Source organism: Thrips palmi, unplaced genomic scaffold (genome assembly GCF_012932325.1).
Source record: "Thrips palmi isolate BJ-2018 unplaced genomic scaffold, TpBJ-2018v1 HiC_scaffold_19, whole genome shotgun sequence".
NCBI classification, from domain to species: Eukaryota; Metazoa; Arthropoda; class Insecta; order Thysanoptera; family Thripidae; genus Thrips; species Thrips palmi.
In genome coordinates, this window is record NW_023144628.1 from 9,585,071 (window position 1) to 9,597,884 (window position 12,814).

The following is a 12,814-nucleotide window of genomic DNA, read 5'->3' on the forward strand; positions in this document are numbered from 1 at the left end:
GGACGACAGCTGACCCGGCGCGGCGACCCTTATTTCCATTCATAATCCACAACCCACCCTCGATGAGAAATAGCGCGATGCTGACAAACACAAGGCCAAGGCCATTCCGCCTTGTTCTGCTGAGAACCGCATTTTAATTTGAGCAAGACCCTTGCCCATTCACAGCATTGCTAAGTCTTATTTATCGGTTTCGTCCGTATAACGACTTTTCCTTTTACTTACAACGGGGAGTCATTTATTCACGAACTATTTGCCAACGCGCATGTAGGTGTGACGTATGAAAAATCGCTACATAGCGGAATAATTTTATCCCCATTAAGTAAGCTGTCTGCTTCTTGCCAAGCAGCCAGCTGCATTAATTTCAACCCAATTTCTGGAGGGTAAAAAATATTTGAAGCTCTTCGATCCACCCGAATTGCTCGTAACAAGTAAATCTCATTCTGGCAAGCTCAATCATGGCTACGGAAGTCTATCGTGAGCTCAAGCTGTGAGTATTTGGTATTATCTTTACTCCTACTCTTCCAGGCCGCCGAAAATGACGTTTGTTTATACATGTTATGTTCGTAATTAACTTAACACATCACCTGTCAGCTTTTGAGTCGTGTTCCCTCATGTACTGCAGTTGATGTCACGCATCTCTAATGTCATGTCTAGACGTTAAACAATAAATTTTGCAGATATTCTGGAAAGATAATTTGCACATAACCTTTGCCCTTCGCCCTCTTTCAATTATTTTAATTTTGCATTTAATTCCAGCTACATAACCCCAGAAAAGTTTTTCTTTGAGCCCCTGGGTGGCAATGGCAACCTTATGGTTATTGATCGAGTCAATCAGGATATTTCATTGCAAGGTAAGTGTCAGAATGGATCTCTGGGAATTTGCAGTTTGTATAGATATTTTATCCAAATTTGACTGTTTTTGTTACCTTTCTTCATATTCTTCCTCCATATTTAAAATTTTCTTCTTTTTCAGTTAACAAAGGCCAAATCCCACCTTCGTCAAGCTGCAAATTGATAAGTGGAATCATGGGCACCATTCGTCTTCTTGCCGGAAATTATCTGGTGGTGATAGTAGGCAAAAAGCACATTGGTACTATCAATGGTCAACCAATTTTCCAAGTCACTGAGACTGAAGTCATTCCGTACTCCCGAACACTTCTGCATCTTACCGAAAACCAGGTGAAATCATGAACTTGGGAGTATTTTTGGCTGCAGAGTGCTTCTGTATTTATTAGCTTGAAAATGTTAAATAATAATTATGTACTGTTGTGTTTCCAGATGGCTGATAACAAGCTGTATGTTTCCATGCTCGAAAATGCATTGTCAACCCCCTATCTGTACTTCTCATACACTTATGATTTGACCCACACGTTGCAAAGGCTGCATAATATTACTCCAGAATTTTTAAAAGTAAGAATATTGGTTACCTTTTAGAATTTGTGTGGTATGACTGTTTTACCTGCACTAAAGCAAATATTTTCTTCCTTTACAGACAGCCCTTCATGAGAGAGCAGACCAACGCTTTTTGTGGAACGGACATCTGTTGCGAGAAATCGCTCATCATTCTGATGTGCATTCATTCTTTGTTCCTGTTATGCATGGCTGTATCCTTTTGAACTCTAGTTATAATTTTTTTTTCTCTGTGTCAAGGACTATAGGGTCATTTATTTTAACCATAGATGCCCTAGGTATTGGTATCAACCTTAATTTATGTGTCAGTTATCTCTATTAACCAATATACCATTCAAGGAAAGGCATTTTCATGGACTGTTGTATCAAGACGCTGCCGTTTCAGAGCTGGAACTCGGCTCTTTATGAGGGGTATTGACTCGCAAGGAAATGTTGCAAATTTCGTGGAAACAGAACAAATTGTTGAGTCGAATGGTGATAAATATTCCTTTGTACAGGTAAGAACTTTAACCTTCCTGTGGTATTTTTTATTGGTCAGTAAAATTTTGAACCCATGTTTTACTCCATTTTTTTGTAGACTCGAGGTTCCATTCCTCTCTTCTGGAATCAGTTACCCAATTTGAAGTACAAACCCAAACCAGCCCTTGTCGTGGGTGAGAATCATGCAGAGGCAGCAAGCAGGCACTTCACCACTCAGATTTTCAACTATGGCAGACAGGTTTTAGTGAACCTGGTAAGTAATTTCCTTACTAACATCTCGGTTGTGTCTTCAAAAAACCATAATATACTGAATTTTGCCATCCAAAAACATTAGAAAAACTACAGCAGAATTTAAATTTTCTGTTATAGATTGATCATCGTGGTGCTGAAGATGTTCTTGAAAAGGCTTTTTCCAACATTGTGAACCAAGTTTCTAACCCTAATATAAGGTATGTGAAAAAAAATTAATAATTAAGTAAGATGCACAGATACCCCTCTGTTGGGCGAACCATGTTTGCCTTTCTACATAAGATTGTCTCTGCTGCCTTGTCCAACCGTCTTTGTTTTTATTTTTCAGATATGAAGCTTTTGACTTTCATGCTGAGTGCAGTAAAATGCGTTGGGACCGTCTCAGTATTCTTCTTGACAGATTAGCTCATGAGCAAGATGAACTTTCTATGTTCCTGCTCACTCGGGATGGTACCCTAGTGTCTCAACAAGATGGGGTCTTCAGAACGAATTGCATTGATTGCTTGGATAGAACCAATGTTGTTCAAAGTATGTTGGCCAAGCGTAGTCTCACAAATGCACTCCAGGTCAGTCAATATTTTAAAAGTTAGATATACTGCCAATAGTCCTAATACCTAAAGCTTGATCCCTAATTGTTATTGATATCATGTTTAGAAATTGGGAATTTTACCTGCTGCCCGCCGGGTTGAAGATGAATATGGCTTAGAAAGTCTTTTCCGAACTGTCTGGGCTGATAATGCTGATTATATGAGTATTCAGTATTCAGGAACAGGAGCCTTAAAAACTGACTTTACTCGCACTGGAAAACGTACTAGAATGGGTTTGGCAAAAGATGGAATGAATTCATTGATCAGATATTGCAAAAACAATTTCTTTGATGGTTTTCGACAGGTAAGAAATTTTTTTTTGTTTCTGCTTCGGTCTTGTTTGTGGTTGTTTATATACTGATGATCTGACTTTTTAATTCAGGATGCTACTGATTTGTTGCTTGGCAACTACATCATTGAAGATGGTGAAGGGCTTACTCGGCCTTGTCCCCTTCAAGCGCCAAAGGGTTGGCGGTATCTTACTGTGAGTAAAGCTTGTCTTAAATTAAGTCTAGACACACACCAGTCAATGCCTCTACTAATTTACTTCCATCTTTTTCAACAGTTCCCTTTGATTCTGCTGGTTGCAATTGCCATGTTCTTTGCCAACATTATTACTCCATCAGGTAATAAGACCAGAAATTTACCTTTAATGGGTACAATAAAAATACTGTACTTGTTTATTTCCAAACTTGACATGTTCCCTTCTTTGTTTCAGAACACACAACTGCAGTGCTGTTGTACATCCTCTTCTGGGGTCTTATGGTCATGGCTACTTTCTTCACCATCATGTTCTATGGCACTGAGTTCGTAGACTACCCTAAACTATCTGATTTAAAGAAACCTCAGTAACTCAGATCGTAGCTAAGCAATGAAGTTTCCAGCTGCATATCCAACAATTGGCGAAATGGCTGTGTTATTGAAACATAAAGTTGGTAGATGTTGGCTTTGGTTAGTCAAAAAGTATCAAAACTAATGATAAGTTATTTCAACAATTATTAGAGATGCCACCTGCCCAAATTTAGTCCTACACACTCCTCAAATGTCCATGAGGCTTTGCGTACTTATGCTCACTTACTAGTAACAATCACTCTTTACCTTATGCAATGAATTTGCCTTGCCTTTAATTGCATTTATAAATGCAAGTTAATTATTTTGTGGCTATGAAGCTGCATTTGTTATAGTATTTGTAATTCAGTGACATTGAGAAATTTGACTAGTCTTCCAACTAGGTGTTGGGTTCCACAGGTTACATGATTTTTAAGTACTGTTTTGCAACTGTTTCATTCCTTAATGTTTTTGAAGTGGTGTTGATGTTCATTGACCTGGTGTTTTACTGTCTCCTGCACCAATGATTTTTTTTTTTTTTCAATTAGCATTGTCCATTAAAATGTATGAAATTGTAGTTAGGTAACAGTGCTGCTCAAATAAATTTCATTATCTTTATGTAAGTTATATTTTTTATGATAGAGATTTTGACATAAATGGTAAGATAGTGATGAGAAGACTTCAGATTTGTGTTGTTTTTAAGTGTTGTTGAAATGTATGTCGTTTGATGTTTATGTCTATTTTAATTTGGGAGTAGTTGGCTTGTGTTTCGCTTGTTTCCTTATAAAGGATAAACAGTTCTCCATTACATTTTAAGGTGTATCACTTACATAGCTGTACAACCTTTCCCCTGGTATTTGTTGTTGTAATGTTTTTAATGTTAATGTATGATACAACTAGATTTTGAACTTGTCAAAATTAAGTATTGTTTACATTAGACTGTGGATTACAAATTATTTCTTAGTTATATTGGAATGGTTTACTGTTTGTTCATTGTTATGACTCCCAAGTTTAACATGCCCTTTTTTGCATTCTTCTTTATGAATTAAGCTTATATGTTTGCAAACAGAATTTATTACCAGCTACTTTATGTATTTGTAAAATCTTTCCCCATTCTTTTTGTCTTTTTTATCGTACTAATGTTTTTTTTTCTTCTTTTTTAATTTATATATGTTGTTGAAAGGTTTAACCTTCTTTTATTAGAGCTATTATATGCCATGGTTTAAAGTATCTCGGCAGAGATAAATAAATATTTAAAGAAAAAAGTATGATGTGTTTCTTTCTCGACCCTCCCTGATGGGACCACGACAAACATAAACAACAAAAACAAGAGTGGCGCTAATGTCCAGGCAATGGCCGACCATGGCGCTGCACCAGGTGTAGCAGATGCCACCACCAGAAAAAAGTCACCGCGCTACGTTTTTTAGCTTTTCGAATGAAACACCGCAATTATTGGGAGAGCCATAAGATCAGAACGGAACCAAGGGTAGAGATATCATCGGGCGACCTGAGATGTCTCTGTGTGCCACGCTCGGGCTTGATGCTCTTATTTTTCTCTATCCCATCTGTGGCACAGCGCCCGGAAGGTAGACCACCACTTTGACGCTCGCAGGCGCATGCTCAAATCACTCCAGTTTTTCGTTACAGAAAGACAGTTTAGGGCCGAGTATGCAAAGTCCAGTGTGGTAGGCAACCAAACATACAGAGTCAATGACTTGGGGCGACCTGGGGTCAGGGCCCCCAGGAAAGTGAAATCTTGGTCGAGTGTTACTTAAAGTTTGTTCTTTGTTTTGATCTTATCCCCCCCCCCCAAAAAAAAAAAAAAACAACAAAGGGTTGCCACCCTTTGGGCACTTGCGGGGTGGGTTCGGCAACCTGTAGTACTCCTTTTCCTGGGATCAGAGGGGCGGCTTCGGGGGCGGGCAACGCCGGCACCCTTTGCTCAGTCCCGTTCAGGTTTCCCGGTTCTCTCGGCAGTCATGGATAGTCCGGGATAAATGCTCCGCTCCAGTTTTAACTGGTTATCCCAATTGGAAAGAAAATTAAAGGACACAAGGCCGAAACGCGCGCGGACACGGCTGAAGCTAATTGCATGAGGCATACATCTCTGTCGGGGGAGGGGGAAGGGGGAAGGGGGCTGGGGCAGTCGCTCTGGTCCGGTCAGCCCGGTCGGGCTGCAAGCAGGCAAGCAGTAGTTCGACACTGTCCTCTGCCAATCGATAAATCAACTAGCAGCCCTCGCGCCTCGGCTAGCCTCGGCCACGCGGCCCACAGAGGCTGCCCCAGTGAAGCGGAGATGTCCTTTTTTCTGGCCACCAAGCCATAAATCCAAATTTCCATTATGAAAAAGAAAATTGAGAATGATTTTGAAAGATGATTTAAATAAGCCCAGTGGTACACAAGCAGGAAGTTTTATTTCTGTGGAGGATGGGTTGCCTACCTCCCTGGCACCCTTAGGCACACTGTAGAGCGATATCGAATTCACAGTCCATCCGCGCAACCAGCAAAACACCGAGTCCTTCCGGCACACGGGTCTCGCACGGGTCCCGGACCCTTCCAGACCTCTTAGCCCCCGGACGTGCTTGATGATGTCAAGGGTTCTAGGCTCCGGGTCCCATGACGTCACATTCTATACCCAAAGCCCAAGGACGCACTTGATGACGTCACCCTCCAGACCTCCAGCCGCAGGGCATGCTTGATAACGTCACCCTCCAGACCTCCAGCCGCAGGGCGTGCTTGATAACGTCACCCTCCAGACCTCCAGCCGCAGGACGTGCTTGATGACGTCACCGGCGGCCAGCAGAGCGCGCGGTGCGCTGCGCTGCGTGGGAGTGTTGGAAGCGCGCGCGGGGGTGGCGGGGGTGGAGCGGAGCCCTTTTCCGTGGAAATTGTTCGGACCCCGGTCCGGCTTCGTGGGTCGGATGGGTCCCTGCCCGCCCCTTGGCCCGCCCTGCCCCCACCACACCACTATGCAAACAACTTTCGCCGGTGAAAAAGTGTGACAAAATCTGTCCGCGTCCCGGACCCACAGGATTAACGGCGCGACGTACTTTGCAGAGCCCCCCCCCCCCTGCCTCGCAACAGGTGAAAAGTTTCCCCTGTGGGCTGGCCGGCTGGCCCATGCTGCCCATGAGGCCGCTGGGCCGCTGGGCCGGCCTCGCTTGCACGCTCTGCTCTGCTCGCTGGCCTAATTCGCAGGCGGACCACTATGCCGGGGCCGGCGGGGGGCGAAGCCGAAGAGTCATTTCGTCGCTCTGTCTCTCTCGCACCGCCACGGCACACACCATGAGTGCGACGGAGACAGAGCGATGACGCAGAGCGGACGCAGAGCGGAGTCAGTGCAGGGTGCGAGGCTCGGGTTGTCCATGTTCGCCGCCGCCGCCTCGTCCACGAAGATTTGTTCTCGTCCTGTGGAAAGGAAGGGGAGACAGGGGTGGGGGGTCCCCGAGCGGGTACATTACTGCGGCGTAAGCACCACTACAAGGAGCACTGCTCCGCTCCCCACCCCGCAGCCAAAACACGCATCCCTCGCCATTCTCTGGATTCAGCAGACGTTTCACCGTGGCGTGGTCCAGAGGACCGGTGGAGGCGGCCAAAATTCTAGACGCGTTTTGAGCTCCAGAGTCGCTAAATAGGACTCGAACCGAGCGTGTGACCCAACCAATGGATCTCTCGTTCGGAGAGCAGTCCATTGGTGGGGTCACACGTTCGGTTCGAGTCCCACTTTTGGCCGCCTCCACCTGTGAAAGGCTACGCTCGGAGGTGTTTTGGAATCATCCGCTGCTGCTTTCCGAGTCGCGTCGAGTACTCCCTTCCGCGGCTTCCCAGACCTCAATATTTTGTCTCGAAGCTGCGGATTCACTGGTACCTCCGTCACCCACCCCCGTTTTCCCGACCCCACGGACACGTGGCACGTACGTTCTCCTTAGACTGCTTCCTCGGCCCTGCCTCTAATCCCCGCGCCTCCCTTCTCCCCGGCCCATAAAGTGTCCTCACTTAACAATGGAGGTGCGCCAGAAGACACCCACACCCTCCCCTCCCCCGCCCCTCTCCCCCCTCCCCTCCCTCGCCCACCCCTCCGTCACACCGGAGCTACTGGCGTGTGGGACTTCCCCCAGACTTCCTCCCCTCCCCCTCCGCCTCTTTGTGTGTCTGTGAGTCTGCGCAGCCCGCACTGCGATTCCCTAAAATGAACCTATCGTGTGTTGTTATTTCCAGGGCAGAGGGTAAGATGAAAGGGGCACCGCACCGAGCGGTGCAACCTGCACTCTATAGAGTGATTTTAATCAGTTTAGGGTGACCACTTGTTTACACGATTCCGGGCCACCACGCTTTCTGAATGTTCTCTACGGGAATGGCAACTGCTTCTTTTTTGGGTGCCCTTCGTTGATAGAACAAAATAATTTTTAAATAAGTTCAAGATAGTTCGGAATGATTCCCGGACTGATACTGTACTATAAGTTCGTATCGTTTCGAAACTTGACCCAAATTTTAGTCCAATCTTCACTGGACGCTCTCTTCTTCAAAGACTTTGACCTGAGAGCTGGAGCCAAGCAATGTTTCCCCTGTCTAAAGCCAAATTTTCTCATTCCAAGACGAAAGTTAAAAGAAGGCGGCAACTACATTCAAGCAAACCGTTCCCTGGGCGAAATGGTCTCCACATTTTCCCCCTGGCGTCCGGGTGGCGGGGCGGCCCGGCCACCGGCCCGGCCAGACGGTAAGCAGGGCGGAGGCAGCGGGCTCTTTCCGAACAGCGCTCTGTCTCTCTCGCACCCGAACGGGACAGAGTGCGACAGAGACAGAGGGCGACGGAGGCGGCCGGGCGGGCTTTAGGCCTCGCTTGCTTGTCCGCGGTCTAACTGATATTAATAAAGTCGCCTTCCCGGACCGGCCGGGACCATAGGACCAGCGCCGCCCTGCTGCTTAGCGCCAGCAGACTCATTCCGAGAGTCGCTTTCTCGTCGCTCTGTCTCTGTCGCACTCATGGGGCGTCCCGTTTGGGTGCGAGAGAGACAGAGCGACGACTCTCGGAATCGGTCTGCTGATGCCGCCATGCCGCCTCGCCCCGCAAGGAGTATTAGCGACGGTCGCGCAACGCGGAGGGAGGGGCGTCGGCTCGGGGCTGCAGGTGGGGGGATGAGGGTGGCTGGGCGCGGCGGGGCGCGGCGCGGCGTTGCGGCCGTGGATATGTACGCCACTTCCGCCGCCTCCGGCCCAGTAGAGTCCGGTCCGCAGTCAGTGACACTGCTCCAGTGACACCGCCAGCAGGTCTCCAGCGCCGCCCAGGTGGCCACCGGCAGCCCTCAGTGACCCTGTGACCCTGCAGTGACCTTGCAGTGGCCTTGCACCCGGCAGCCCAGCACCCCGTCATGCTCCGCCTCGCCATGCTAGCGCGCGCCCTGGCCGCCCCGCTGCTGCTCATGACCCTGGTCATGCTGGCCACGGCCCAGGCGGACCCCAGCGACCGCCCGCTCTCCCTCAGAGGTAAGGAAACCCGAGCCGGCCCCTCGACACTGTGCAGTGACGGCACAAGCCCAGCAAAAAGTTTTTTTTATGAAAATGAGAAAAAAATACAGGGCGGTAAGAGAATGGGGAGAACCACATTGACACCCCCTGGCCAGTGTAGGTCCACGCTTTTCAGGGGCGGATTTCAAGGGGGCAACTCTGGCTTTTTCAACCCCTAGAGAGGCGCCTGTAAGGATGGTGCGAGCTGCATTTTGCCGTGCTGGTAGGCAAAAAGCGTTGCCCCTCCCTCAAGACGATTCTGGATCCGCCCCTGCCGCTTGGCGCTTTCGGGCTTCCTTAGCTGCCTGGCTGTGCCGTGGTCCACTGCCTTTGCCTTCGCACAGTGGACCAGAAGACCGACGCCGGCGGCCAAAATCTCGGACGCGTTTTGAGCCCCAGAGCGTCGCTCAGGACTCGAACCGAACGGGTGACCCCAGCCGCGGATTCCTCGTTCGGAGAGCAATCCATTGGTGGGGTCACCCGTTCGTTTCGAGTCCCATTTACCGGCTCTGGAGCTCAGAACGCGTCCGGCATTTTGGCCGCCCTCATCGGCCTTCTGGCCCACTGTGCTCTGGCCCCGCCGCCGCTCACCGATCGCCTCGAAGAACCGCGAGAATAAACAAAAAAAACAATTGGTGTACATGTGTCCTGAAATCGGTCCTGAATTTGCAGGCATCCCACCGTGCAGGTCGTGCGCGGGGCTCGAGCCGCGTCTCAGCCCCGCCGACCGGCTCGGCCTCGGCCAACTAGGCCTCGGTCAACTAGGCCTCGGTCAACTAGGCCTCGGCCACCTTGGCCTCGGCCACCAGACGGCCGCAGGGTTGGCTGCCGGCCGACCCGCCGCCGGCGCCTGGGCCGTTAACTTTGCACCCTTGCCGGGTTTGCCGGCCGCGGGTGAGTCAGTCAGTCATCTGCTGGAAGTGCTCTGCGGACGGTTTTGCTGTGGTGACGGTATTTTTGCGTCCCTTTCAGCGAAAGGGACGCAAAAATTCATACGAAAAAAAAACACTCAGCAAGAAAGCACGAAAAGTAAAAGAATTAAATAAATGTTAGCCGCCTTGGACTGAGGTGCTTGGTTTCCAGTAATTTTAATTCAACGGACTTTTAAATTTCCACCCCGCTTTTTAGACGCTTATTGCACCCTGTAGTTTTGCTCTTGCAACAAGCCGTTCGCTCTCCTGCTGTATTTATGTTGGGCCGATATTCTGGAGCACAAAGGCTGCTCCCTGCTTTGAGTAACTGCTGTGTCGAATTTTTGTTTTCGCGGTAGTTTTGTGTCGTGTTGATGTGTGTTATGTGTTTGTGTGTGTCGGGGGGGGGGGGGGGTGTGATTGTTGAATTGTGAGGGGTGGTGGTGCTCACTGCTCGATCGTCCGTGCTGCTTTAAATGATAGATGAAAAAGTTTGACTCGCCACTCACGCATTCACGCCACAGTCGGGGCCTTCTACACGACTTCCAACCTCCAACCCGCCGACCCAGTCTGAGCCCAAACGATTTCCGGCAGAGTTTGTGTGGCTCTCCTGCACCACCTGCTGCACCGAACGATTTTCACCCGCATCGTCCGAATTTTACTGCTAGTTTTCCGTTTTACCATGCCGTTTTTCCTTCTGAGCAATAAGCAATCGACCCATGCCGCCTCCTCCGACTCCGCGGCCCACTTCCCCCGCCGTTTTATGCGTTCATCTTATTTTCGGCCTTCGGTCGCTGCACAGCCTGGAAGGGCCCCCCACACAGTGGGTCAGAACACCGGAGGAGGCGGCCAAAATTCCAGACGCGTTTCGAGCTCCAGCCAGGGTCGCTGAACAGGACTCGAATCGAACGTGTGACCCCACCAATGGATTCCTCGTTCTGAGAGCAATCCATCGGTGGGGTCACACGGTCGGTTCGAGTCCCATTTGGCGACTCTGAAGCTCGAAACGCGTCTAGAATTGTGGCCGCCTCAGCGGTCTTTTGGCAAGTCCACTGTAACCCGCCCCCGCCATCTCCCCTTCTCTTCACCTTTGTCGGCGACTCTTGATAAAAAGGCTCTCATCGCGCACTCTTCCTCCTAGGCTCCGCGCCTACACCCTAAACCAGCCTAAACCAGTCCCTTTGAACCTGAGACGCTGAGACGCCCGCCGTGCTCGCCACCGCGCCTTCTCCTTTCTCGGTCTCGTCCAAGGCGTCGGTCGGACAATGCTCCCCGAAATCCGGCGTAATGAATCTGATCCGCGGTGGCCTGCCCATGGGCCTGCCCAACGATTCGTCGCTCCGTCTCTCTCGCACCTCAGCGGGCCAGGCGGGCCGGCCCGTGAGTGCGAGAGAGACGGAGCGACCGAGCAAAGCAGCCCGCTGATCCTAGTCTCCGCGCCCCGCCGCGCGAAAAGCGCCTCGCTTCATAGTTCTCCGTACCAGCAGCCGAGCATACTGCTCTCGTCGCTCTGTCTCTCTCGCACTCGAGGGGCGTCCCGTGAGGGTGCGAGAGAGAGAGAGAGAGAGAGAGAGAGAGAGAGAGAGAGAGAGAGAGAGAGAGAGAGAGAGAGAGAGAGAGAGAGAGAGAGAGAGAGAGAGAGAGAGAGAGTGACGAAAGCAGTGCTCGGAATCAACCTCCAGCCGCACGGCCTGTGCGCGCTGCGAGGGATGAATGGCGACCGCGTCCGCCGCGTCCACCGCCTCGCCCACTGCGGCCCACTCCGTCTGCGCAGCGGGCTGATGCCGAGAGCCGTCTCCGTCGCTCCGTCTCTCTCGCACCTGTACGGGACGCCCCGTGAGTGCGACCGAGACAGCGCGACGAAAACAACCCTCGGAATCAGTCTAAAGCGGTCTCATCCAGAACGGTGTTGTTCGTCGCTCTGTCGCCGTCGCACTCACGGGGCGTCTCCAATGGGCGCGAGAGAGACAGAGCGACGAGAGCGCGCTGCGGCCTCGCCAGTCAGCCAGCAGCGTCACCGGGGGCCGCGAAAGGCCGCCCACCCTGCATGGTCAACTGAAATGGCACTACGCGTGTCAATTCGTCGTGTTCTGTGAGCCCGAGAGGGTCCAAACCGCAGGCCAAAGAAATGGATCTGTGGCGCTGTCGCATGAAGCCCACTCTGATTACAAAGTTAGTTTCATCCTACGGATACTCATCCTTCACACGGGCTGCCGTTTACCCCCTCCACCGTCACACAGTGGGCCAGAACACCGGAGGAGGCGGCCAAAATTCCAGACGCGTTTCGAGCTCCAGAGTCGCTAAACAGGACTCGAACCGAACGTGTGACCCCACCAATGGATTCCTCGTTCGGATAGCAATCCATTGGTGGGGTCACACGTTCTGTTCGAGTCCTGTTTAGCGACTCAGGAGCTTAAAGCGCGTCTGGAATTTTGGCCGCCTCCACCGGTCTTCTGGCCCACTGTGCGTCACCTCCCACCTGTAGCGGATGCACGAATGCAACGCGAGCCGTCCGTACTGGTGGTGGACGGCGTCCCCTCACCCCTTTCCAGCCGCAGTCTGAGAGTCGTTTTCGTCGCCCTCTCTCAAACTCATGGAGGCGTCCCGCATAAGTGCGAGAGAGACAGGGCGATGAGAGCGACTCTCGGAATGGGTCTGCAGCGCGGCACGCGGAACAAACTCGCCCATTGCACGCCTTTTGGTGCACTCGCTTTCTTCTCGCCTCTTCATTCTGCGCCTCATTTCCCCGGCTTAGCCAACTTTCGGGCGAGTCCTTCTCGTCGCCCTGTTTCTCTCGCACCCTCACGGCACGCCCCATGAGTGCGAGAGAGACAGAGCGACGAA

General features: G+C 50.5%; 2 protein-coding genes across 2 annotated transcripts in view; both read left to right on the forward strand.

The window, feature by feature from the left end:
• The first annotated feature begins 171 nt into the window (after positions 1-171).
• Positions 172-4,820, forward strand: LOC117646610 (phosphatidylinositide phosphatase SAC1). The gene is made up of 13 exons (XM_034387663.1): positions 172-487; positions 757-851; positions 974-1,179; positions 1,279-1,410; positions 1,493-1,604; positions 1,720-1,907; positions 1,988-2,143; positions 2,260-2,339; positions 2,468-2,705; positions 2,794-3,030; positions 3,109-3,210; positions 3,292-3,352; positions 3,445-4,820. The coding sequence occupies exons 1-13, from the start codon at positions 456-458 to the stop codon at positions 3,576-3,578; spliced, it is 1,773 nt and encodes a 590-aa protein (XP_034243554.1). The 5' UTR covers positions 172-455; the 3' UTR covers positions 3,579-4,820.
• A 3,963-nt stretch (positions 4,821-8,783) lies between these two features.
• LOC117646324 overlaps positions 8,784-12,814 on the forward strand; it is a 9,739-nt gene continuing 5,708 nt past the window's right edge. The window contains exon 1 of the mRNA XM_034387200.1: positions 8,784-9,038. Coding sequence (XP_034243091.1) covers positions 8,924-9,038 — 115 coding nt within the window. The 5' untranslated portion in view covers positions 8,784-8,923. The remainder of the gene's footprint in view (positions 9,039-12,814) is intronic.